This window comes from Desmodus rotundus, chromosome 7 (assembly GCF_022682495.2).
Source record: "Desmodus rotundus isolate HL8 chromosome 7, HLdesRot8A.1, whole genome shotgun sequence".
In the NCBI taxonomy this organism is placed as follows: Eukaryota; Metazoa; Chordata; class Mammalia; order Chiroptera; family Phyllostomidae; genus Desmodus; species Desmodus rotundus.
Genome location: NC_071393.1, coordinates 135,965,198 through 135,992,831, shown reverse-complemented (window position 1 = coordinate 135,992,831; position 27,634 = coordinate 135,965,198). Strand labels below are relative to the sequence as shown.

Sequence of the window (27,634 nt, the reverse complement as noted above, 5' to 3'; positions counted from 1 at the left end):
ACGCCACACTTGTCCTCGCCTACAACGCACCCTGATGGTCCCTATTTTATTCTCCTTTGCTTTTGGAAAGTGCTAGTCCTGCACCGCAAAGTTATTTCAAATCTACCAGCGGCCTTGCACGTTGAAGGTGCTTTCAACACAAGGAGCCGGCCCGGTGAGAACAGGAAATGAGGCGCCTGCTTCCCCGTCACAGAGATGGGGCTGCAGGCTGCTGTACCCACTACTCCCAGCCTCGTGTCCAAGCCCCCTGTGACTTTTTCAGGAAGAATTGTTTCTTCTTCCGGAGAAACAATTGGCTCCTGAGATCCAATTTAATTAATGGGTCTACAGTCCTGGGGTGAGGAATCGGGGCGCCTGGCCCCCGGAAAGGCCACCTCCACCCCCAGGTATCTCCCCTGGAGGCAAGTGTGGCTTCCCCTAAGTCAATGGGGACTCAGGATGAAGTGGAATGTCACCAGCACCCAATGACCGAGGTGATGTCACTGAGGTGGCGGCCCAAGGTTCTCAGGACAAACCCAGGAGTGGCAAGAACTGACTCCTGACGGGCCCCTTTAAAGAAGGACTGGCCTGAGGACAGACCCTTCCACTGCCCCGGCTGCGCGGGCCATGCTCCTTCAGACAAGCACGCACTTACAAAGGAGCACAAACTCGCTGGCCACGTGTCCTGGGGTTCTACTTGGCAGCACTGGACTGTCCTTCCTGAAACAGGATGCCACAAGGCCTGCGGCGCCCACACGTGACACAGCGCCCCCATGCTGACAGGCAGGTGCACCGTCACAGTGCCGCCTCTGCCTCTTGCCGTTACAGCTCACCTATCCCCGCCTGTCACAGGTGGGCCGAGTCCCAGACTCCATTCTCAGAGACACCAGGCACACACCAGCCTGCTGGCAAAAGACTCAGTCACAGCTCCAAAGCCACGGCAGCGTGTTTCCACCACAAACCGAGTGACTTGTGGGTGACCAGGGGTGTCCACACTACAGGACGCCCACCCCGCCAGGGCAAACTCTCCATCTTCCTTCACCCTGATGGACACTGGTTTTTATTTATGTAGACGTTTTATTCCAAGAAACCAATGCTGTCACACACAGGAGAGGTGGCCTGGCGGGTGTTTCCAGGAACTACGGGTGACGTCCACACAGCAGATGAACGGTCCCCGCCCCCAGCCTGTGCTACATCTCCCTGACTCACGCCTAAAACGGCAGGTGTGGGGGGTGTTCCTAAGTCCAGATTTTACAAGACACTTTTTCTACGGTTTTGACCATGTGATGACCCGTCTCTCTGAACCAACCTAAGCATTCTCTTTCCTGCTGCAGATGAACAATAACCTGAGATTCCAGCTGCATAATCCAGACTAAGCAAACACACTCCAGGAAAGTGAAGTGTCTCCTCTATGGTCCAGCCTTCGCTGTGGGCTCTGGGAAGAAGCAGGGCCCAAACGAGCCTGTGTGGAGCAGGGGCTCGGCCTGCATGACCCCTGGGGCGGGGGCTGGGATGGACAGGGCCCACCTGGATGACAGAGTTGGGGGAAAGATCTTCGAGCTGCTCCCCGAAGCCTGGGGTGGGCAGCACCCCACGAACCAGCATCCCAAAAAGGGCTTTGGAAGGCCCAGCCCTCACGCAGCCCCTGAAGGGCAGGCGGCAAAGGTGTCTGTCTGGGAAGGGGACCTGCTCGGCGCCCACCCCACACAGCCCGCTGGGAGGTCAGCGGGGCACGGGTGACAGGGAGCGGTCTTCTCCCACACATTTGACGCGGGTGCCCTTCCTGTTCAGGGCTGGCACCACTGCTGGGAGAGCCGAGAACGGGGGTCTGGGGCTCCGGGGTCCACACTGTCTCAGCTGCCCCACTCGCGGCAGCTGTGACAGTGTGGAGAGGAAAGCCCGGCATCCAGCACGGCTTCACTCACAGGAGAGGGAGGTCTGGAAGTTTCCCAGTCCCTCCTCCAGAGCAGCGCTAAGATACCTACATGTGACGCTCTTTAAAGAAAGCAGGCGCTCTTAATGGTGACTGAAGAACAGAAGGAACGCAAACACCTTCAGGGGTAAGCGCAAGATCACACAGGAGCGGTTATGTTTTCGAACGCCTCTTGATGCTGTGTTCCTTTTACCCCCAAACCACTAGCAACTATAAAAAAGGTTGTTTCTCCTTTAAGGAACTGACGGAAACGATGAAAACCCAACGGGAGCGAGGCGTGGCGGGCCGTACCTTTTTCTCGAGAGAGCTGCTCCACTCCTTCAGGAGGTTGACGTGCTGCACCGCGGAGCTGGCCTCGTGGGCCTTGATCTGCTGGTTTGTCCCCTGCGAGAACGAAGGTGCGGAGTGTGAAGCCAGCCTCGGTCCCTGAGCGCACAGGACGCCTCCCAGATGCCTAACTCCAGTCCTGACACCAAGCGGGGGGGCCCAGAGCCTGACATGGGCCGTGCCCGGCAGCCCCTGCTCTACTACTGTGTGCGGGCCGGGAGGTGGCCTACACAGGGTGCTCTCAGACAGGGCTCGGCAGGTGCATGGTAGCCTCAAGGTCACGTGCATCCCTCCTCACCCTTCTTATCACGCGCCTTCTCAGCTATGTCTCACACTTGTAATGTTGAGAAATTAAATTTCAGACATATTTTTGTTCTTTTATGGTTTTTTTCATTAAAAATACCAATGGAAAATGTTTAGACACCTAGTTACAGCTAGATACTGGTACAATAGTCAAGTGGACATGTAATCAGACTAGGATTTAATTAACTCACCCAAATACTGATTTCTTAGTGAAACAGTGTATCAGAAAGGGTGGTGTTCATCGCTGCCCTGAGTGCACTTAGAGGGGCACATACAAACATAAACGATCTACAGAGTACATAAGATGCAGACCACCGTGGTCGCTCGTGAGCACAGGACACTGTACTTCCCATATTGGAGGAAATAATTGGTATGAAAATATAATTTGTTTTGATACTGGAAAATTCAGAAGCCACAGGAAGCATTTTAATGATCTCCAAAACATATACTCTGTACATAATAGTCATATATGTGTATGTTGAGATAAGTACCGCCATATATCAACATATACATACACACACACAGGATGGATGGGGCTGCGTGCAACATGACAGTGGGGGCTCTGTCCCCTCAGAGACAGAGGCGAAGGGAGAGCCGGTCGTTCTCGTTCTCACGCTTTCCACTTGCTTAGACAATCCTAGGGTGCCGACATCCCCGTACTGATTTCATAGCAATGTATTATGCTAATACATAAAATTAACTATAAAGTACTCTGATAGTAACATGTATTGTCTTTTCGTAGTTTTAAGACTAAGATATGCATTTAAATAAAAACTCAGCTCAAATTCACTAGCAATCTCAGATGTGTTGAAAAAAATAAATAAAAAGCGAGACACAGGTTTGTCCCAGCACAGGTGTGGCAGTGACGAGGACGTCCTCTCCACACTGTTCTTCCGGGAGGTGTGGCCTGTGTGTAAACGCACTGGCGGCACAGGCGGGTGTGGTCCTTACTGCTCGGCACCACCACACGTGCGGCCAGAGCCAGGCCGGCTGGGTACCTGGGGCGCTCAGTCCCGGGGGCATTTCCCTCGCTGTCTGTCTGAAGCCCGCCCGCCACCAGGCCTCTGTGTCCCACTCGCTGCTCACTGGCTGGCTCTACACGCAGTGGACGCCCTGACGTCCTCCGGGGCAGGTTCTACCTGGGGCCTGGAATCCCTACGTGGAGAGCAAGCACCCGCGGCCGCTGCGCATGGCTTTCTCCGCCGTGTGGCAGCAGGGCGATTCGGTTCCACGACACGTGCCAGAAGCGGCACATTTAACATTTATGTGACAACTTTCCCTCATGGCAGAACGTCAGCGACTGGGAAGGACAGATGTCGGATACTGACCTGAAAAACGCAGCCATAGCGCTTAAAACTACAGGTGCTGGGGGCATTGACACACTCTGACAAGTGCGCACTCAACTGCAACGGGAAAGAGACATGAGTTGTGGCACGAACGCTCGCACGGAAATGTTCAAACACGTTAAGGGCGCACCAGGACGGACGGTGCCTCCGCCTTGGCTGCGCGCACCACCTGCTTCCGGACTCCTCAGCAGCAAACTCACGGCATCGTCACGTGTGTGCACGCATGTACACCGATATACAGAGATACATTCACTGTAACACTGCTCACACTTGCATTTTCTTTAGAATTGTTTAAAATGGACATGCCATCTGCAGTGCCATAATTAATAAAAGGAAACAACGTGAACTGAAATGCACACTTAAAGACTGTAAACAAAAACTGCATGAAACACGCAAAAAAGAAAACATTCGGGATGCAACTGGCCACACACCTCATACACAGTACACGGAAATAAACCTATTTCCAAAGCAAGCTCACACGATGGACCGCTAGGCTCGGTACTCAAGGTAACTGGAGGAGCGCTGCCTTCTCCTAAGAGACTGTCCCTTCTGCGTGGCCACACATTCCTGCAGCTACCAAGGACCACTAAGGTCACCCTAACAACATGAGTCCCAACACTGTCCCCACCCCCCTGCAACGATGGGAGAGATTAGGAGGAAGTGGGAGTGGAGAGCTCATGGGGCGCTGCTCACAGGTCAGCCACGCGTCAAGCAGACCCCAGGGGAGAGGGGGACAGAGCGCCTGGGTCTAAAGACACAGCCCTAGGCCCTAGGCAGGCGCCATCGAAGGACAGACGCCCCTTTTACTGAAGAAATAAATTCTCATTAGGAAACTCTGGGGACAGACCTTTACAGGACCAACTGTACCCTGCATCAGGGAAGCGGGCGTGGGACCTGCTCGTGTGCCAGGCCCCTGCACCCCCACGGGCCTGGGGGCGTCACTCTGGCAGGTGCAGTTGGTTCTATAACCTCCCCTCGGTCTACGGGACAAAGACGGCCCTTCCCTTCAGGTCAGTTCTTTGGGCAAAGAGGAGAGGGGCCCACCCCCGCCCTGTTGCAACTGTTACCAAGGAGGCCAGTGCCAAGGGTGTGGCCTGAGGGACCCACCCCACCGTGGCCAAGGCCAGCGGAAGGCCTCTGAGCCCGGGCCTCTGTCACAGTGACGGAAGTAGGAGCTGAGCACGCCCCCTGCCTGCAGCTTAGTCGTGGGCCGGGGCAACAAGCACAGCGCTCGGCCTCAAGGACAGGGTGAGCTCGGTGACGCTGCAGCCTGCTGCTGCGGGTCCACGCCGTTCCCCAGGCTGGCCTTGTCGCCGTGGCCTCAGAACCTTACAGAGCCTACAGGCAAATGGGGGCAGCGTTTGCCCCTGATTACTTAGTAAAAACTTAGGGAAGCATGTAAAACCCTGGAAATAATTCCAAAGACACAGACTCATCATGCGTCCACTTGAACAGGGGCTTTCCAGCTGTGGTGACAACAGACATGCACCTCCTGCCACTCCCTGCGGCATGACCAGGGACCAAGGGCCAGAGACCCATCCCCAGGCAAGAGCTTGTCCTCGCCCAGCTGTCAGGTTGTGCGAGGACGCACCTCAGTGACAGCGGCCCTTGGGGTCCTCCCTGTACTCCATGTCTCTTGCTCCATGGGGACATGACACTAACCCCCCCATATCCAGCGGTAAAATTCCCGGCTGCTGAAAAGACTGAGGTGAGCAGGGCCCTCAGATCAGAGCTCCCAGGACTAAGGGGCCGATGCACCGGCCCCCAGCCAGGCCCGGCCACTCCCTCACCTCGCTCCGCAGGAGGGTCTGGACTCTGCACTTGTGAGGGCAGGACACAGCCACGCAGGGACAGTCCGTGTCTTCGTGTCTCTGAGGGAGAGAACAAAAGTGCTGTCAGCTCTGAAATGCATGGGCCTGCCAAAGTCCCCCTCGACCCGGAGGGAGCAGCCTGCCCCCACCTGCTGCTCCAACTCGGGCGCTCACAGGACTCCTGGACACGCCCTCACACCCAGAACGTGTGAGTGTGAACCACGAGGCATCGCAGAAGCCTGATGTAGGTCTGGCGAGGAGCAGTGCCCACCCGTGGGAGCAGCACCCTGCTAGCAGCCCCCTACACCCACACTGAGGCAAGGGTGGGCCAGGACCGGCCCAGGTTGGCCTTTGCTGGCAGGGCGGACAGGTTTCGTCTGGCCTCTTTTTGGGGTCTGGAAATGATGCTTCTCAAGCACCTGAAACAGTGAGGTCTCCTGGGTATTTAAATCGCAGGCCTGACATCTTGCTGAGATTATCTTTAGTGAACAGAGAATAGGGTGAATTCTGCTTTAGCCATCCCGGGTGACTGCCCCACTCAGCGCCACCTGGGCAGCACACCTTCCGTAAGCAAGGCGAGGGCCAGAGTGGAGGTGGAATTGCAGGTTCAATTAGGTACCCTAGGGGAGGACAGGCCTGGCCAAGCACCTCGGTGCCTCTGTCTGACCAGGCAGGTGTGGGGACCAAGGACAAGGGCAGCCCATGCAAGTGAGCAAGGACAAGCCTCTCCTCTAAGGAGCAAGCCAGGCGCCTGCTCCGCTTCCTTCAGCATGTTGTGGGTCCGGATGACACCTTGGCTTTGGGGTCTGGCTTCTGGAACTGTCAGAGAATAAACAGCTGTCGCCTGTCGTAAGCCGTGGAGTCTGTGCCCCTGCCCCGTCAGAGCAGCCCCAGGAAAAGGACAGAGCCTTTAGTCTGTGAGAACTCCGCACGTTCGTGGGGTTAGCCTGTCTGTGAAATTAAGTACAGCTTTGACAGGTACACGGAGCAAGGACAAGACATGGGAGCCGCAAGCAGGGCTTCACAGTGACTGGTGCAGGGCCAGACCCAGTGACCGCCCCCAGCTCCGTGTGCTCCCGTCCCTGCCCGTCCCCTCCCCCGAGACCGACCACTAACCACAACCCTGAACTCTGTGCTTCTGCTCCCTGTGCTTGGGAAGAAAAGGCTTCCTTACTCGTGTATTTGTGCCCGACAAAATCCTGTTTTGTTTTGATGGCTTTTGATTTTTATCAAAATAGAACCCTAGCCGAGTTTGCGACCTGGCTCAGAGTCAGGCTTCTCAGGCTAACACACACGCTGTGCATGGCTGCCCGTCCTCGCCTTCGATGAGTGTCCCCGCTGCGTCACATGGTCCACAGGGGCCCCCATGGCTGGTGTGCGCTGGGCTGCGTGGCCACACTGGGGCACAAGCGCCATGGCTCTCCTTTCCAGAAGGGGAGGTGCCGCCAACTGACTGACACGTGAATGCCCTGCCGGCGTGTTTTCCAAAGAGCCTGTGCCCCCGTGCCCACGGGTCCCTTTGCCCATAAAATGCGATCTCTAGCATTCTGACTTATCACAAACGCACAGAGCTGCGTAACGAGCCCGATACCCGATGGCTTCTAGACTAAATGTAAGATTATGCCGACCTGTCGATTTGCTGATGTATCATCGGCACCACAGTTTAAACACAGAGAAGGTTCTCAGGGCACGGCCCAGCGTGCCAGCACCGCGTCAGTCTGCACTCCATCAGCAAGCGACGCCCAGACGGGATGCGAGGTGTGGGAAACGCAGGGATGCCGGGGAGCGCGGGCACTTGGGCCTGCTGGAGCTAGGCGGCTGCTCCTTGTGAGCTGCAGGCTGGGAGGCTGAGCCTGTGTGTCAGCGTTGGAAGAGTAAGACCTGGGCATCAAATCACGCCGTGACGGGTCAGGAGGCCAGGGCGTCACGGGACCGTCCGTGGTGTGCGTGGGCATGAGTATGCAACTGCCCTGCTGGAGTCAGGGTCCCGGTGCACGAGCAGGGACCTCGAAAGGCGTGCTTGGGACAGCTGCAGACCCCGACAGAAAGGAACGTCTGCCTCAGCACACGCTCGCATGTCAGTGTCAGTAAAACAGTGTAAAACCAGTTTTCTTAACGAGGGCATGGCAAGGTTTTAAGGAATCATCATTTGCACGCTCAGGCCCAGACTTGGTAATTGTCACTTTGTGCCTCTGCGCCTGTCGTGCCTCCGAAGAGGACAGACCACTGTTTGTGACCTGCGTGTGCTGTGCCAGCAGCCCCAGCTCCGAGGTCCAGCAGGCCCCTGATGCCACCTAAGTCCGTGCACCTGCAGCGGGGAGCCAGGCCCTCACCTGTGTCTCACTGACACGCCCCACGAGTCCTTCTGCAGTGGGAGCTGGTGCTGGAGTCTCTTCTGCAAGTGAAGGCCACCGACTGGTGCAAGCAGCAAAGTGCACGTGCGACAGCAGCACACTGGCCCGTGCGAGGCCGGGGCATGCTCACTAGGCACACGTCTCAGTGCCTGGATTGAAGTGCTGACGGGGTCACTCCACTACAACAGATACTGGCCCTCTCCTAAGTGGGGGCACAGCTCCTAAAAGTCCTTTACGACCGGAAACGTCTGGGGCCCACACAGGATTCGGGGTCGCCACGGGAAGGTCACGTAGAGGAAGTAAACACGGGGGTGATCAAGGGTCCAGCCCATTTTATAGTGAAAAACCAAAGCGTTTTCTACATCTTGGTCACTAAGTGCTTCAGATTATCCACCAGGCATTCCTGAGCCATCAGCGACTACCATGGGTTCTACCCTGGAAACAGCCCCAGAACCTCTCTCCCCATCCAGACCGACACTGTGCCTCCCGGCCCTGCCGCCGCCCACCTGCCACACCTGCCAGAGAAGTGCAGGAGACATGGGGCTCGGACAACGTCACCCCAGTGCAAGGCTGCCCCACGCCTGCCCCCACCCTCCGGTCTGCCTCCTGTCCCCTTGGCACTTGGACTCAGGTTCGCACTGGGCATGCGCCGGCCTCTCACGGTTCCTAAAATCCACCCGCCAGGTGAGTCCCAGCCCAGAGCCCCAGTTGCCGTGCTGCTGCCTCTGCTCCAGGTGCTTCCTGCATCGGTCACCAACTGGGCCAGAGGCCAGCCCTGACCACCCTGCTCCCCTGAGGGAGTTTACTGGTGTGCACAGAGCTGGTCTCCATCACACGCTGTAGGTCTGCCTGTCAACAGTCTCTTCCCACCAGACGGGGAGCTTCACCATGAAACCCTCCGACCGAGGACGGTGCTTTGTGCGACAAAGGGACTCGTGCTGAGAGCCACCACACCGCGATGCGCGTACAGTTCGTCCACCACCCCAACGGCTCTCTGTCTCTCCAACTCACAGGGGAGGCATCTGATGCTATGGCGCGCTCGGCACCGCACCGTGCCACAGCGGTCGGGGCACGGGAAACATGCCGGGTTCTGCTCTCTGCAAGACAGGCAGCTGCACTCCAGCACTGCAGGGTAACCGCCCCGCCGGGCGGACAGCTCCCACAGAGCTGTGAACACAGGGAGTGACTTAACAGGAATCTGAGGCCGTCCCCTGACACCCGTGAAAAATGCTCCCTTTTCTGAATAATTAGTCTTCATCTGTCAGCACCCCAAATGATGGTCAACCCAGGCAATGAAAATGTTAATTACACAAACAAAACCAGGAAAACCCAATGAGGCTGAATGCTGAAGTCAACTCAGGTGAGCACTGCTATTCACTTCCTGTGCTCGCTCTCCGTCCCTGCCGTTTAGAAGGCGTGCTGGGGACGGACCGCGCGGCGCAGGCAGGTGGGAGGGCGTGGTGGCACGCACCTGCAGCGTGATCATGGGGACCTGGCTTTTGCAGTGGCTGCACGTGGCCTCTCGGTATTTACAGGCCTTGTCCACGTGGTCACGCAGGTCTCTCCTCAGGACCCGTTCTTTGCAGTCGGCACGAACGCACGGCAGTTCTTCAAACTGGCAATCATTCTTCAAATGCACCTGTAAGCAGACAACTCAAAATTCAGAATCGGCAAAACCGCAATCGGAAAACACCAGATTTTAGCCTCTGCGCAATCAAACCCTACAGAAATGTGTCCGCCTGCCGTTAGACTGGCTTTTCACAGAGACGAGTGACACATGTATCAAGAGGTACTGAATTTCATACCCTCGTTAGTGGTCACTCCCACTATATTGCTTTGGATAATGAAGTCCACTCCTCTTCCTGGATAAGTGAATGGCTATCTGCTAAAGACTATGATTCATTCTAATTCAAATGTCTTTCCAGGACAAAATGATACGAATCAAAAAAAAAAACCCCACAAGAAGTTGTGTGGAATTTGATGGTAAAAAAGAAAAAGGTTTTTAATGCACCTTCCAACTTAAAACTCCACGCAGACTTCTTTCTGTCCCAACCAGGCCGGGGGAGCTCAGCAGCCAGGTGCGAACGCTGCTGACAGCACTGCACACCCAGGTGGCTGGGCTGCTCTCCCGCTGGGGCGCGCTTTGAGGGACGCTCCTCCCCCTGTGGGAGCCCGCCCGCCACCCCGGGACTGACCAGCAGGTGGCCCAGTGTCAGCTGCTCCGCACAGCCGCGGCCCTCGTTCCTGCAGTAGATCTGAAGGGCCAGGATCTCCCTCTTGCAGCAATTGTCCTTGAACACCTGGAAGGGGAAGGGCAGGCGCAACTGCAGAGAATTAGTGTTTCTTAACCTCCACACGCTGCTGCTTCGGACAATGCGAAACCACTCAAAACATCCTGAAAGCGCCTCTAAGTGGCCTCACAGCGCACGAAGCACCATCTTAATTCCTGATGCTGTGAAGAGGAGAAGGAAGCTGCCCCACTAGGAGACACAATTTAAGTGACAGAAGCTTAACTGTGGCTTTTATTAGAAACGCCACAAGAAAACGAGTCACATGGCACCCTCGGAGACCACTGTGGAGCACCGGACACTTCGCAGTCACCGTGATGATCTCAAGGCCGGGCACACCGGTGCCACGGTCACATGTGCGCTCGGGACGCTGCAGGAGCCGGCACCGAGAGGGGCTGCCGGGGCAGGACCTGTTCGGGGCCTTTTCAGGTCACCTGCTACTCGGGAAACTGCTGTAAGAGATGGCATCTCCCAGACGGTTTGCGAAACATTTATTTTGGTTCCTTCTCCTGATTAAGTCACTCACAACTCATTTTTCACCAAAATACCCTGCCAAAAAAATACCAAAAAGCCCCTCTTTCAGCCCTGACCAGTGTGGCTCAGTGGGCTGGGAGTCACCTGCAAAGCGAAAGGTCACTTGTTTGATCCCCGGTCAGGGCAGGTGCCCAGGTTGTGGGAGCCAGCTTGGTTGGGGGGCCTGCGAGAGGCAACTGATTGATGCTTTTCTCTCACATCGGTATTTCTCTCCCTGTCCTTCTCTCTCCCTTCCCCTCTAAAAATAAATAAGTAAAATGTTTTAAAAAGTTAAAAAACAACCCTCTTTTAAATACACATTGCAGACTGAGATTGATCTAATAAAAAAAATGTTTCCTTTTCAAAATGAAAACCTTCTTTCTCTATTTCCCTTTGAGAAAACGCTCACTCCTTCTAAAAACACAGTCTTACCATCTCAGCCCTTAGGCATTTAATTCTAAGAAACACCCACAGCAACACTGTGAGGGTGGGAAGCCAGACTGGGGTCTCATGTGCCCTTCTCAACTACAGAGACAGAGAAAGAGAATCAACAGCTGTTGAGTTAAAAATAAACTTATCTGGAGTCAAATATAATCCTGTATTAAAAAATGACTGTTTATATTTTTTAAAAACTTAAAACAAATGTTTATTGGTTTGAGAGAGAGAGGAGGCGGGGAGAGAAACACCGAACGGCTGCCTCCCACACATCTCCGGCTGCAACCCTGTGGTGCTCAGGACGGCGTTCCACCATCTGGGCCACACTGACCGGCACAAACGTGACTATTTTTTTTAAAAAGGTCATAATTTAAGATACATTAAACCAACAAAACAGGTATTTTAACCGGTAAGAAGTGAGCTTCCTTTTTGTGTCAAAATTTCTTGAGTCGTCCGAGTTTAACTTCACAGACTGACAACACAGCAGCGATGGAAGCACGGCACTCCGGAGTGGACGGGGCTCAGCCTACCTGCCGCAGCTGTCCCAGGCTCCCGAGGGGGACCCCAAGGGCCCCACAGGACCCCGTCGTCACTGACCCGGCCTCAGTCTCCCAGGGCCCAGCGTTCCCACAGGGACCCGCAGCATTAGCCACCTCTTGTGGGACTCTTCGAGAACATAAGCAGTTTTCTGTGGCTATGAAGCCACTGAAAAATGGGAACAGTGCTGAAGAATGAAGGGGAGACACTCGGAGGCCGCCTCAGCCCACGGTTCCGGCCCCTCAGCCACGGTGGTCAGACTCACGTTAACAAGGTGACCACGCTAAGACAAGGGGTAGAGTCGAGTGACTTGCTTTTCTTAAAAACGACCCCTTCCCTATTACCAACAGACGTTTTTAGAAGCAGGTAAATGCTTAGAGCGAACAGGTGGATGGACATTCGGCCAATTCGTGTCTACACTGTCCTGAGCAGGCCCCGCCAATGCCCTGTTCTGCAGCCCAGGGCCCGTGGCGGCTGCTCTGCCAGCACCCGGCGGCCACGTGCTTCAGACGGGAAAGCCCCTGGGAGGGAACTTAACTGTACAATTTAATGACCTGCATTTAAAAAAACTGTCAGGTCCATTAATCAGAACACGGGAACCACAGATTTTTATTGATATTTTAGATATTTCGATGAATCACTTCAACCTCCCAGTGCCCTGGGCAGCGCACAGACGACCACAGAAACGCCACGAGAGCAGACCCGGGCCGAAGGAGGGAAGCCAGTGGGCCACCTGGGTAGCCTCCTGTGCCCTGACAGGGTGGCCCCGAGACACCCGTGAGCTTTCCCTGGCACGCACAGGCCCGTGGGGAAGGGAGGGGCTGACGTCTCCCTTGTACAATAACTTCAAGAGGCCACAAGGGGGCCGGGGAGCCAGGCAACAGCACAGGTGCCTGCGCACGTGCCGGGGTCTCAGGAGGCCACCACACCTGCAGCAGGTGAGTGCGGGCTCTAGGGGGTGAAGACCTTGCAGCGAGCAGACCCGCCCCGTGCGTCCAGGTGCCTGCATGACAGGGCGCCGATGTGACCCCGCCGCACCGGCAGCCACACTGAGATAACAGGGAGCGCCAGAGTGCACTCTGCCCAGCGTCAGACAAGGGACAGACAGTCCACCGAAAGCCCGAGAATACCTTATCTTTCGCGATGCCTTCTTGACACGCCGTACACTTTGGGCCCGAGGAGCTGAGGGGAAACACACAGACTCGTTAGCGCATAAGTGCCAGCCCCGGACCCAGCGCCTGTCCTCTCCCCGGACGGCCGAGGGGCCGCAGGGCGCCTGGCAGCAGCCAGAGCTCTGGGGTGCCGGGGCAGGCTGGGCTGATGTGTGAGGCTGTAGGAAAAGGGGGCAAAACACGTTCCATGGTAACTTTCCATAAGGAAGTTGAGCAGAACAGCTAGGTCAGGCCCCACTGGAAAGCCCCTTGCAGTTAAAAGTGAAATTTTATTTCAGAAACCAAAACCAGCTACATGAGGGCTCCTCAGGGTGGGCCCCCAGGGCACGGGAGCTGAGCCTGCCGTGGGGTGAGGGGGTGTCCTACAGGGACTGCAGGGGCAGGGGCTGAAAGCGACAGGTCTCCCGCACCATCCCCAAGCTCAGGCCCGGAGCCCAAGCCACCCTGTGCTGGACCCTATAAACCATCCGGGAGAATGAAAGGAATGCTGGGTCCGTGCTCCTCGCCTACAAGAGGCGGAGGCGCAGGTGGCAGGCTCCACAAACCAGGACTTGGGCGGCGGAGCCAGGGGCTGGTGGGGGAGGAAGTAGACGCCTTTTAAGATGCAAGCTCGCTCACACAGGCAACGCCCACTAACGTGGAGCTTGTGCTGAACTGTTTTCGCCACAGCAATCTTCAGACCCTGGGGCTGAGCCGCCTCGGAAGGGACCCCGGCGCCCGCAGGAGTGGAAGGGGAGGAGCCAGAAGACAAAGAGCCCCGTCCACCTGCCCTCCTGCCCGCGGTGGTGCCCAGGGTTCACTGTTTGGGACAGTGGACAGGACCGCAGCGGGCAGTGCCCGGTGGAGGGTGACGGGGAGGGGCAGGGAGGCTGGTGGGTGTGCTTGGCAGTGAGGCAGGATGAGGAGGGGGCACGTTCCCTGGCACCTGCGCCCCACTGGGGACAGAGTGTAAGTGCGGCCTGCCGTACCCCCAGGGCGCAGCACCAGGCCCAGGAAACCTGCGGGCGAAGGAAGACACTTTCCTGGCCAGTGTCACTTTGCTGAGGCCGCCCTGACCCCCGCACCATGACTGCGGTGGTGTCGGCCCTCAGCTGCCCAGGGCTCCCACGGGCCCATGCGCATCTGCCAGCACACAGACACGGGCCCCTGCTCTGGCACACGTCCTGTCCGTCCCGCGGGCCCCGTCCTCCGCAGCCCTGCACACCAGAGCCCTTGCATCAAAGGCCTCCTCGGTCCGTCTCCGCCACGGAACTGTGGGCCCCTAGAGCAAAACTCAGTGATGTGGCCGGGGACACCAGGGACAGACGGAAGGCTGCGGGAGGGGCTGAGCGGTGCAGGCCACGGGACACAGAGACCCCCACCGCAGGCATGCACCCCAGTGGGCTTCCCTCCATGACGCATCCATCTGGTCACTTCAGGGCTGCAGAGCTACAAGAAGGAGCGTGGTGGGCTGCAGCCACGCAGGGGGCCACGGCGGGCCTACCTCAGCACGGAGGCCATGCAGCTGTCGCAGAAGCGGTGCCCACACTCGGTCTGCTTTGGGTTGCACAGCACCAGCCGGCACTTCTCGCACTTGTACTTGTCTTCCACGGGCTTCACGAAGCGCTCCTTGTAGCCGCCCTGCTCGGGGACCAGCACGGGCGCTCCGCGGTCGGGGTGCAGCCTGAGCGGCGGGTTGGTCTGCAGTGGGCCCGAGGCGTCTGTCTTTTTACTCGGCTCCATTTTAAGAAAGAGAAACTCTGCTGGAACAAAGAACAACCGATGAGTCAAGTGCTACCCTGGGCCAGGGACCGGCTCTGGAGACGCAGCCGAGCCCGAGGGACGCGCTTTCTTTCTGCTGCGATGGGACTTCAGTGCGTGGTGGGAACCGGGCAGGGCGAACCCTCCACACTCATGTCGCGACTCAGCTAACAGCATCATCTGCACGTCTGAGGTTCTTTAAAACGCAGAGGTGGTTTGCTGCGCCGCACTTCCACATCCATCTACGCCTCATCCTGATGTTCTGGCGGAAGCAGCAGCCACTCCGCCAGTTTTATTTCCCGCGTCAGCCTTGTTGCGGGGGCACCGTCCAGGGTACCCTGCGCCGGTGGCCCGTCACACGGCATGGCATCGCAGCCAGGCCCGTGGTCAGAGCGGGCGCCTGTCATTCTGACATAGCACTTACTGTCTGTCGCTGTCTGCGGACTCCTCGCTCCTCCTGGGTCCCTGGTGTGCTCCCTGAGAGTGCGCCCCCCGTGCCCATCCCGGGCGTGACAGGCCTGGCCTTGCCCCCTGCGGGCCCACCTCCCCCATCAGCCCTGAGCAGCAGGTCCCCGCACTGTGCACCTCACGGCTTCAGGGTGGCGCCATCGAGGACTGACGGGCGCTTTCACGTCTGGGACAGAGCTGGTGGAGGGGGCATCAGTACTGGATGGGTCTCCTACTGCAGATGGTGACAAGTGTGCAGATGGCTGGCTCCCACCTGCAAGTCGCCCTCCTCAGACCCAGAAAGCAGCTCCCAGACACAAACCACAGATGTGCCAGTCTGCGCGGCCCACCCGCTGGGATGCATGGGGGCATCTGGGGGCCCCCAGAGGAGGCTGCTTCCAAACTCAGCCGAGCTCTCAAAACTACACCGTGCCCCTTTTCTAGTTTATCAGTTGATTTTAGAGACAGGAAGGCAGAGAGGGAGAGAAACATCAACAAGCAAGAGAAACGGGTCAGCCACACCTCCACACACCCCTCGCTGGGGATGGACCTGTAACCCAGGCAGGTGCCCCGACTGGGAATCGAACCACAGGTTTAGTCTCGGTGTCTGGCTGACGCCTGGCAGGGAAGGTGCTCCCCCCCCACCGCACCGACAGAGAAGGGCCAGGTCTGGGCCGCTCTGCCGCAGCGTGCTTCTGTGACAGCCGACCACTCAGGAAAAGAGAACTCCTCGGCCTTCCACTTGGATCGGCAGCTTCACGGCCGGAACGCCCTCACTCAGACGGAAGCTACTGAGCACTTCGGTTTAGCATTTTGTCCTATGGAGTTAGGAAGCTATGGGTTCAGTAGACAGTTCCAATGAGAAACGTTGGCTTTGGAGGTGAACTCTTTCATCAAGGACGAGAGACAAGTAACATCGCGCTGACGATAAATAACAGATGCCCGTTTCCCCGCACACGTCTCTCTGTGTGAACAAGCAGGTGCAGCCTCCATGTGCCGGCTACTCAGGGGGCACCCGGCACTCGGACAGCCTCGCCGCAGCAGCCTGTCCTGAGGCGGAGGGCGGCCTGCAGCTGGCTGGTCAACACTCACCTGCAACGTGGGCACCTCGGAGGCACCTCGGTGACGGGACTCCCAGCGTCCTGCGTCCTATTCCACACCTGGCCCATTCCTGAGCTGCGCCTTCAGGGCTTGGGCAGCAGGAACAAGAAAACACGGGGCATCTATCTACAGCCTTAGTGAGGAAAAGGGACCAGGAGAAAACCGTCTACATGGCAGGCCTGGCCACAGAGACAGGACGCAGATTCCTGGTGGGCAGGGCTGGGGTGGTGAGGTCTACTGCCAGGCACGGGGCCGCTCGCCGGGGTGAGGCAAGTGAGAGATGAGCAAGAGAAGCATGGATCGGCCACACATGGACGGTGCTGATGGGGGCGGCTGCACAGCTCTGCGAAGGCGCCACACACCATGGCACGGCCGCTCCAGGCCGCTCCAAGGACTGTGCCCGGGTTGGTCTGCTCGTGACATCTGTACAGAGCACCACGTGTTTTACACCTGGGCGTGCCTGACGCATGTGGGGGCAGGCTTTCCGGCAGATTGTCCCCGCACACGCTCTCGGAGAAGACGACCGGCAACTGCGACGGGGGGGGGGGGGGGGGGCTGCAGGGACAACGGGAGCCCCTCTCCAGGGCGAGTCCTCGGCACAGCGCCTGCCCCAGTCTGCAGGGCTCCCCACCCCTGGAGGCACCCGTGTGGAGTACCTCCCCTAGGCCCGCAGTGCCAGCCACACAGAGGGACGTCCTCTGGCCAACCGGGCAGGCGCTCAACACATGCGGACTCTTCCTCACCTGAGACAGCCCAAAGCCTTTCTGCGAAATGCCCCTTCCCGGCAATCAGGCAAGAGAGAGAAATGAAAGGCATCCAGACTGGAAAGGAAGGAGTAAAACTATTTCTATTTTCAGAGGACATGATACAGAACATGGTAAAGAATGAACCAGAAACCAGTTGAACGAATATGAACCAGTTCGGCAAAGCTGCAGGATGCAACTCAGTATGTAAACATCAACATGTGAAAACAGTGTTTCTAGCACTAGCAACGAACAACCCAAAAACGAAACTAAGAAAACAGTCCGTTTAAGGAGAGGGGAGCAGGCGGGGAACTGAGGAAGGAGGATACGTGGGAGTGGACAACAGTGTGGTGATTGACAGGGGGAGGGGGAGTAAATGGACTAAATGGCAATGGAAGAAAATTCAATAATAAAAAAAAGGACAGTTAAAACAAAAAAAAGAAAACAATCCATTAAAGTAACATCGGAAAGAGCTCTGGCTGGTGTGGCTCAGTGGATTGAGTGCCAGGCTGTCTGCAAGCTGGAGGTGTCGCAGGTTCTATTCCCGGTCGGGGCACATGCCTGAGTTGCAGACTGGGTCCCTGGTTAGGGGCATGCGAGAGGCAACTAATCAATGTATCTCTCACACACTGATGTTTTTCTCCCTCTCCCTTCCTTCCCCTCTCTCTAAAAAATAAATAAAATCTTTAAAAAAGCAATAAAATGAAAAAAACATCAGAAAGAATACAACATCCAGGAACAATGTAACCGAAGGCTGGGAGGAGGTGCACCCCGACCACGGCAGAGCGCAGCTGTGAGTGCAGCTGGGACACGGCCCGGGATGGCAGCTCTACTCTAACCCAGCTACAGACTCCACCCCCCCCACATGGGCCGCCTGAGCTTCCCTGCAGAAATTCACAAGCTGAACCTGAGAGTCACACAGGATGCGAGCAGAATGGCCCGGAACAGACAAAACGACAACCCTCAGGAGCCCGTGCCTGCTGACGTCAAGCTCACTGTGCAAGGCCAGGCAGTGGCAGAGGACGGACACAGCAAGGAAGCAGAGTGAGCCCTGCTGGTGCTCACCGGCTTTCAGACTAGGCTGCAGGACCACTTGATGGGAAGGGGCCACGTGCCCTACACTCGGGGTCAGCGGTGGCGCCGCGGCTGAGCACGGAGACAGCCACTCCCGGGCCTCTGCCGGGGCTGGGCTGGCAGTCACCCCACAGCAGCCACTCTGACCCCCGCCTCCCTCCCTCCCGGGGGTCCCTGGGCAGAGCTCGGGGACAGACACACTGCTTCAGGGATCTCGGGAGGACCAGTTCTAAGCTCTACCTTGCTGGTGTCCTTTCTAATAAATGTATCAGCTGACATGTGCGACAGTATGTGGAAGGCACGTGCCAGGTCAGATCACAACGGGACAACAAACCCTCAACGCGCCGTCTGTGCGCCGTCCCCCGTCTGCACCTTCCTTGGCCACCCGCCTGCCCTCTGCAGTCCCTGTCCGTCTGGACATGCATTATAACCCTCTTGCACTTTTCTTCCTGCACGGTACAGCTTTACCTGCTTTTAACTTCATAGAAACGATGCCACACCATCTGTGTCCTCGGCCACGCGCATTACAATCATTCTTCTGGGTTTCCTGTGTGTAGCAGGCGGGCCTCACTCACTTTCACTGCTGTGTAACAAGGCCACGAGGTGCACACCTACGCCCAGTCACGCTGTGCCAGCTCCTGTCACCCTCGCCTGCCTGTCTCGGGCCCTCGCTCGAGTTTCCCTAGGACACGTCCTCCAGCTCAGGGCTCAGGGTGTAGCAGACAGGCAGCGGGCCAAACCCAGCCAGCAGCCAGCTTCTGTCAGGCCCTTGAGCTAAGGCACTTTTGCAGATCTTTAGGGGTCGAGCAAACATGAAACAAGGACAATGAAGTGACGAAAGTGACGAAAGTGACGAGACCGTGTGTGGTCTGCAAAGCCTAGCACAGTCCCCATCCCACCCTTGACAGAATGAACTCCGACCCCCGGGGCACCCAGAGTGCAGAAGGGCGTGGCTCTGCAGGCTGTGGGCGTGGCCAGTGGCCAGCCCCGCCCGCTGCCCCCTGGCAAAGCGGCACACGTGTTTCCTCGGCTCCTTGTCCACACCCACCCTGGGTGGCACCAGAAACCTTCACTCCCGCCAGCCTCGTGGCACGCCCGACGGTCTCTCTCTTCCTCACTCTGATAACCAGGTGGTGCTGGCATCTCTCCACACGTCATGGACCCCCTGTGTCCTTCTGTCTGAGAAATGCCCCATTCTGTCTTCTGGCCGTTTTTAACCAGCTTGCCGTCTCTTGCCACACTGACTTGCTACCACACTGACTTGCGGGGCCCAGGCAGATGCTCTGACCGCTGACCCTCTGTCGGGTGCAAGTTCTTCCCCACAGCCCACGGCTCAACTCTAACTTTGCTTACACCTTTTAATGAGGAGTTCCTAATTATCATGGGCCTTGGCCTTTTATTAAAAATACTTAAGAGTAGCTCACAGGAGACACGGATGAAAAAGGGGCAGCCGAGCACACACGGAAGCAAGACAGAAAGCAGTCATGGCAAAGCCGCCAGGGTGTCACTCCCGACACCGACCCCACGGGCGAGGACCGAGGGCCTGGAGTGGGGAGGACAGGAGTCCAAAGGGGTCCCACTCAGAGGGTGCAGAGAGAGCCGGCGTTCCACCACACGGGAAACCTGGTGCTGCCTGCTGCCTTCAGGTAAACAGGGTACGAGACCCTCACCTGTCCACATCCCTGCTGGCTGACCTTTCAGGCCAGGGGGTCAGCGGGGAGCCTGCTGCCTTCAGGTAAACACGGATACGAGACCCTCACCTGTCCACATCCCTGCTGGCTGACCTTTCAGGCCAGGGGGTCAGCGGGGAGCCTGCTGCCTTCAGGTAAACAGGGTAGGAGACCCTCACCTGTCTGCATTCCCAATGGCTGACCTGTCAGGCCAGGGGGTCAGTGGGGAAGCGGTGATGGTCACAGCGCTCGAAGCACCAGTGTGACAAAGAAGGTGAGACTGACCTTGCTCTAGGAGCTCTTTTCAAAGCCTTTGAAATGGAATTCCTGGGACTGCTTGCATTTCTGGAGTTCATATTAAGAATTTATGTTTCTGACATCAGGACCGTATTTTGCCGTGTATAATGTGTACTCTTTTGCCCAAATTGCTGAGGGAAAAATAAGGACGCGCGTCATACATGGGTATAATGATTGCACACCACGGGCATTACAACACCCTGTGTAATGAGCACACAAGCGTGGGACGCGGTACGCACTGTTCACGGCAAAATACGGTACGTTGTTAAATGTCTACAAAGCTTTAATAAATTTATGCAGCTTAAATAAAAAGGAAATAGTTCTAATTTTACCACAGAATCGTTTTCAACAGGAGATTCTGCTCCAATGAAACCAGCAAACGAGCCACCGTGTGAAACAGGCTCGAGCTGCCCCGGGAGACACACCTCCCGAACAAAGGCTGACTCAGGGCAGAAACATGCGAGCCCGGGGCTGGCCCCAGGGCCTCCCATGTCCACGGGACGGCCAATGAGGGCGACCTTAGGGGGCCCCAGGACAGCAGGAGCGAGACGCCTGGGCAGGCGCCAGCACTGCTGGACGGGCAGTGTTCTCTGGTTCCCGGCAACCCCAGCCTCCACCAGCCACCAACTGTCACCACCAGGAGTCAGTTCCCAGGTGAAGCGTAAGCAGCGCCTCCTCACCTCCGCAAACATTTAGGACAGTGGGAACAGAGTCTGCAAGTCTTCAGGTGAGACAAATTCCACGTGTCGTGTCCCGAGGAAAAGGGAGCTCTGGGTTCAGGAAGACCGGCCCTGGAGGCAGGTCCTCCACACTCAGCTCAGACGCAGGCAGTAGCAAGCACTCCTAAAGCGGGGCGCCAGCGTGGAATTAAAGCCACACACAGTCACGTGAAGGAGGAACCCCAGATGACCCTGCCTAGGGACCCCACATGAAACGGGGGAGTGGAGCCTCCAGCTCACGGGAGGAGACAGCAGTGCTCTGTGGAGGGCCAAGCCCCCAGGAGCCGTGAGGGAGGGCAAGGTTTCCACCAGCGTGGCCGCCAGCCAGCAGGCACGCGGCGGACAGGAGCAACGCTGAGCTCCGTGAGCACCTGGAATTCTTTTCTGGAATCAGCCGGGGTGTCCGTGCACCAGGCGAACTCAGAACTGGTTGCAACGCCAGCCCCAGACGTCACAGTAAGTGAAGTCAGCAGAAACACCTGAGTGAGGAACCCCAAAAGTCCACCCTTCCACAAAAGCAAGAGAAAAACTGGCACACCTGTCAGAAATAACTGTTTTGGGACCTGCGAAACTAAGTAAAAGCTTGCAGGAATTAGAGGAACACTTAACCAAGAGAAATGACCTAGTCTTGGTAAGAACGGAGGACTCAGCAGCACCTGGCCTCACCCCGGCCCATTCCCCTGGAGGTCGTGGCCTGAGGGAACACGCCTGCGACCCGCACAGGTGCCTGATGGAGGGCATGCGGAGAACTGAACAGACCCCGAGTGTAGAGACTTCTGCTGGTTGTTCTAGCCGATCGGGTGGCTCCGTAGACCAGCTCACAGGGCCGGGCTTTACCGCACCCACCCCAGTACCCTCTCAGTGCTGAGGCGGCTGCTGGTGGCCGGGGGCAGGGCAGGGGGTGTTACTAGAAACATCTACAGGTCAGAGTATCATTTGCTGCTGCCCGGGGCAATCGATGAGAGTTGAGGCAAACAGCAGACCACCAAAAAGGCTGAGAGGAAATGCTGGGAAGTAAGGCTCGTACTGCCGGGATCCAGGGGCCTGCACGGGCCCAGGGCCGTGTGCCAGCCGGGAGGAAGCCGAGAGGGCCGGCCTCCGGCCTCTGGCTCCGCACCTGCGGGAAGGAAATGAAGGCAGGGCTGTCAAGGGAAGGGAGTGGAAGTTAATTCTGGCTCCAGGCACTTAACAGAAGCCTCCATCCGCTCACCAGCTGACCACGGCCCTCACGGAATAGAGGCTCCAATGAGCAACGTGACGAGGACCAAGAGCTTTGCGAAGCCGCCTCGGCAAAGCCCGCGCACGGACAGCAGCTGAGCTCTGTGTCCCGATCAGCACTCACCACAGCCCACATGTCCAGTTTTCAACACAGGACTGTGAGGCACGAAAAGAAACGCAGGAAAAACAGGGTAAGTAACAGGAGCTCTCGGAGGAAAACCCAGACGTCTGCCGTACGAAGACTTTAAATGAGCGTTCCGCACGGGTCCGAAGTGATAGAGACAACCATGTCTGAAGAACTGGAAGAGGCCACCAGAACGGTGTCTCACGGAACAGAGATTATCGATAAAGATAAATTTTTAAAGAAATCAAGTACAAATTCTGGAGTTAAAAATCACAATGACTAAAACGAAAAACTCACCCCGGGGACTCAGCGGCAGGACTAAGCAGAAGAGGGGAAGAAAGAACTTGCAAACAGCTCAGTGAGATTTCGAGATGAGGCAAGTGAGTTTACTCCAGTCTCAGCAACGGAGGAAAAGTAGCGAAAACCACGAACAGAGCCTCAAACCCCTGCGGGGCACCATCAATCACACCGCACCTACGAGGCCTGTCCAGAAAGTGTCCAGCCACGCACTGTGAGCAATACGGGCATTTACGAAGAAGACACAAGAAACACTGTACACAGGACAATGACACCTCAGTCCCCTTCCAAGTAGGCTCCCTGGGTTCTCCCAGTCGCCATCGGCTGCCTGGTCGTATTTTCCTGAATCTCATCGACGGTCTGCCATCTCTTCCCTTTCAAAAGTGATTTTAATTTGGGGAAAAGCCAGAAGTCACAGGGCACCACATCTGGGCTGCAGGGGACCGAGTCACCTGGGTGACTTGATGTTTTGACAAAAAACTCTGCAGCAGATGTGAGGCATGAGCAGGCACATTGTCGTGATAAAGCTGGCAGTCACCAGCTGCCCAGAGCTGTGACCTTCTGAATCATTGGAATAGTTTCTGTGGAGGAATGTTCGAGCTTAATGCAAAATTGGATGCAGATTTGTTGCTCTACTTGCTCACTTTGAATGTGACGGCCACACAGTGCACACGCTCACTCAATGGCGTCTGCCACCCCCGCTGACTAGTGCAGTGACGTCGTCACTGTTCACACGCGCGTTCCCGTCCACTGTCCTTGGCTGCCGGGTCACACTGCTGCTGCACACGCTGTTCTCGTCACACTAATAATGGTGGACTTTTCCTGCACAGACCTTGTATATTATAAAAGTCCCGGAAGGGAGATGAGGGAGAGAAAGGGGTGAAAAGAACATATGAAAAAATAATAAACAAAAACTTCCCGTATTTGGTTTAAAATATTAATCTGCACATCCAGGAATCTCAACAACAACAAAAAAGTTTTTTTCAGGATGAACTCCAAGAGATCCCCATGTTCTAATCAAACTGATAAAAGAGAATTTTGAAAGTAGCAAAAGAGAAGCAACTCCTCACATACAAAAGTTTCCTCAATACAATTAATAGTTTATATCTCATCAGAAACGGTGGAGGATGCAGAACAATGGGGCAGCATTCAGAGGGTTGAAAAAAGTAAAGTCCTGTTTCAAGCAAAGCTATCCTGCAGAAATGAAGGAGATTACCACCGAAATACGAGAACGCTGAATCCAACAGCCTCTAAAAGGTATTACACAGCATGACGCAGTGGGATTTGCCCCAGAAAGGCAAGGGCAGCTCGATGTAAGAAAACCAATCAGTGTAATGACTGCTTTCATACGACAAGGGGGAAAACAGCACATGACCATCTCAATCCACGTAGAAAAGGCATCTGACAAAATCCAACACCCCTTCATGATAAAAAAAAAAAAAAAAACCTTCAGAAAACAGGGAATAAAAGGAAGATGCTCGACACAATAAAGCACATCCATGAACAGCCCGCACCTGACGGAAGACGGCAGGCTCCCCCCGCCCCCCACCGAGATCAGGGAGAAGGAAAGGATCCTGCTTTCCCCACTTCTATTCGACATCATGCTGGAGGTTCAGCTAGAGCAATTAGGCAAGAAAAAGAAATCGAAGGTATCTGAATTAGAGAGGAAGAAGTAACAGCATCTATATTCACAAATGTCCTGATCCTACATATAGAAAAGCCCAAAGACTTCATAAGAAAACAACTACAGCTAATAAATGAACTCATTAAAGTTGCAGGATATGGGACCAGCACAGAAGCATCACTTGTGTTACCCAGCAAGAAACAACCTAAAAAGGGAATTCCATTTACAAAAGCATCTAAAAGAATAAAATACCTAGGAATAAGCTTAACCAGTGAGGTGAAAGATCTGTTCACAGAAGACTACAAAATAACTGCTAAAAGTTAAAAAAAAAAAGAGAGAGACACAATTAAAGAACAGGACATTGTTTATTCCGAAACAAACCTACGTACACGGATGGGAAGACTTTGCATCATTACAAAGGCAAATACTACTTGTGATGGTTACTTCTACCTGTCACCTGGAACGGGGCACGGGGCACCTGGAGATGCACAACGATTATTCTAGGTGTTTCTGTGAGGGTGTTTCTGGATGAGGTCAACAACCCGAGAGGTCTCTGAGTAGAGCAGACTGCCCTCCCCAGTGTGGGCGGACCTCCCCAGTCAGTCTGGACAGAACAAGAAGACTGCACCTCCCCCGAGAGAAGAGGGTCCTTTTTTGCCTGACTGCCTTCACACTGAGACACTTACTTCTTCCTGCCTTCGGGTTTGGACTGAAATACCAGCTCCTCCTGGGTCCCAACCCTGCTGGCCTTGGACAGGAACTAAGCCACTGGCTCGCCAGCTTGCCAACGCCTCCTATGCATCTCGGGAACCACCCGCCTCCATAATTGCCTGAGAGCCACTTCCTTAGAGTGTCTCTTTCCACACACACACACACACACACACACACACACGGCTGTTTCTCTGGAGCACTCTGACCAATACACTACCCAAAGTGATCTGGGATTAACAGTCCTACCAAAACTCTAATGGCCTTTCTTTTGCAGAAGAGAAAAATCTGACCTTCAAATTCACATGGAATGGCAAGGGACCCCAAAAGCCAAAACAATATTGAAAAAGAAAAAGTTGGAAGACTCACCCATCTCAAACTTACTGCTTTAAAACTTACAATAATCAAAACTCTAATACCAGCATAAGGAGAGACATGTAGACCAACAGAATAGAACTTAGAGTCCAGATATAAGCCCATACATCCACAACCAAATGATTTTCTAAAACAGATTTTATTTATTTCTTTTCAGGGAGAGGACAAGGGAAGGAGAAAGAGACGGAGAGAAACATCGATGTGTGAAAGAACATAGACTGGTTGCCTCTTGCACGCCCCCCACTGGGACCTGGCCCACAACCCAGGCATGTGCTCTGACTGGGAATCGAACCAGGGACCTTTCAGTTTGTGAGACGGCACTCAACCAACTGAGCCGCACCAGCCAGAGCTATGGCCAAATGATTTTAGACAACGATGCCAAGACCACGAAGTGGGAAAAAATAGCCTTTGGGACTTCAGGGGAACCACAGGCAGGAGAGTAAACCTGGACCCCCACCTCACTCCGTATACACAATCTAACCCCAAAACAGAACAAGAACGGAACTGCAAGAGCTAACACCGGAAAACCCACAGGAGAAACACAGGGGTAACTCCTCGTGACCTTGAACACGGCAAAGGGTTCTTAAACATGACAGCAAAAGCAAAATCAACCAAAGACACAGGTGAATTGGACCTCAGCAAACCGGAGAACTCCGAACATGAAAGGACATCACCACGAACGTGCAAAGACAAGACCGAGACGGGAGAAAACATCTCCAAAGCTGACACCTGGCAGGGCCTGGTATTCAGCATGCGTGAGGCCTCCTACACCTCAACAACAAGAAGACAAAAGCCCAGTTAAAACATGGGCAAAAGATCTGAGTGAACATTTCTCCTCAGAAGATAGAAACTGCTGACAAGCATATGAAAGGATTTCAACACCATTAGTCATTAGGGAAATACCAATCAAAACCTCAGTGAGCTACCACCGCAAACCCGCGAGTGACTACAGTGCTTGAATCGGCACTCGAAGACGCCACTGGTGAGAAGATAAAGCGGGGTGGCCACTGAGTGGGCCAGTTCGGCAGGCCGGCGGAAAGCTGAACACCAAGCCACAGCACGAGCCTGCAATCCCACCCCGTGCACCCGGAGGACCCGAAACACGTGTTCACACGAGGGTTTGCACGTGAAGGGCCACGCAGCAATATCCACGAACAAATACTAACAACAGCCAATACACAAAAGGTAGTAACGGCCCAGATGTCCGCCAGGAAATGGCAACGGAAGACAGCACGCACACATGATGTGCTGCTCTTCTTTGGCCGCAGAAAGGACTGGAAGATCGGTGCCGCCTCACGGACAGACCTCAAGACCGTCCTGCTGCGTGGGGAGCGCCAGAACACGGCCGCACATGGTGTGACTCGGTGCGTGAAAAACCCAGAGGAGGCAGGTCCGCAGAAACAGGTGGTGGCGAGGTGGTGGCTGCCAGAGGCTGGGGCCGGGACAGCATAAGGAACCAGTGGCTTCTTCGTGGGCACGGAGGCCCTTTTTGGGAAAATGCTGGTGGTCACAGCTGTACAACACTGGAGTGTACTAAAAACCACTGAATTGTGTACTCCAAATGGTTTGAGTGATTGACTTTCCTTACAAAATGTAAGAAACACTTCTAATGAAAAATGAGAGGTCTAAGGAGCGGAGACACCCGAACCTGGCTGCATCACAGGCAGCCTGACACCCTGCTCATCGACCCCGGCAGGAACACAGCAGCAGCAACAACACTGGAAATGCTCAGCACATGTGAACCTGATACCATGCAATTCTGTCCACGTTTAGAGCAAAGAACCTCGCATCGTTCGATGGATTTCAACAGAAACTCTGGCGAGGAGTGAAGACGTCAGAGGCAATGAAAACCTGGGCTTGAGGAAACGACCCTGTACATTCAGGGCGGAGAAGTAAGGAGGAACAAGTGGCCGAAGGACACCCTCCCACACCTGACATGGGGCGCACTGGGGCTGGGGCCCACGGACACCCCTGCGGCCAGCTGCCACTGGGCCCCAGGCCGAACAACGGGGCCTGCTGGGAGTCCGGCTACAACAGTGAATGCCGTGGACAAAGGTCCCCAAACTAAAAACCTCTGTTAAAAAAAGAAGTTCCTTGGTTCTTATTATAACTCTCTGAAATAAACATAAAATCAAAATGCTAAATTTTTCAAAAATATCTGTGGATAATGTCTAATCTGTAACTAAACCTGGCCAGTCACACCGAGCTGAGACGGGCCAGGAGCCCCGGTGGGCCCGCATGGGGGCCGGCTGCTGGCAGGGGAGTCAGCAAGCAGAGCCGCATCTTAGGGACCTTCCCAAATGGGGGGTGGTGGGAACCTGTGATGAGATTCCTTGATTTAAGTATAAATACTTTTCCTCACTTGCTTATACACGGTATAAAAAGTTAAATTCTACCTTAACCCTAAAGTTTAGGTGTGACGCTTACAGATTAATGACATTCTATAATATTGATAACGATTGTGTTGATGGAAGAAAAGCCGCGTGAGCTCGGTCAAGT

The 27,634-nt window shown here is 55.4% G+C and overlaps 1 protein-coding gene across 4 annotated transcripts in view; it reads right to left on the bottom strand.

Annotated features, from left to right (window-relative positions):
- Window positions 1-27,634, bottom strand: part of TRAF3 (TNF receptor associated factor 3) — a 98,364-nt gene that overhangs the window by 5,521 nt on the left and 65,209 nt on the right. For 2 of the 4 annotated variants that reach the window (XM_053928085.2, XM_053928086.2), the window contains 7 exons: window positions 14,482-14,740; window positions 12,957-13,008; window positions 10,249-10,353; window positions 9,525-9,692; window positions 5,679-5,759; window positions 3,871-3,945; window positions 2,204-2,296 (listed from right to left, as the gene is read on the bottom strand). In XM_053928085.2, the coding sequence (XP_053784060.1) occupies window positions 2,204-2,296; window positions 3,871-3,945; window positions 5,679-5,759; window positions 9,525-9,692; window positions 10,249-10,353; window positions 12,957-13,008; window positions 14,482-14,720 (813 nt within the window). In that variant the 5' untranslated portion in view covers window positions 14,721-14,740. The remainder of the gene's footprint in view (window positions 1-2,203; window positions 2,297-3,870; window positions 3,946-5,678; window positions 5,760-9,524; window positions 9,693-10,248; window positions 10,354-12,956; window positions 13,009-14,481; window positions 14,741-27,634) is intronic. The other 2 variants (XM_053928084.2, XM_024568122.4) reach the window with 1 other exon arrangement.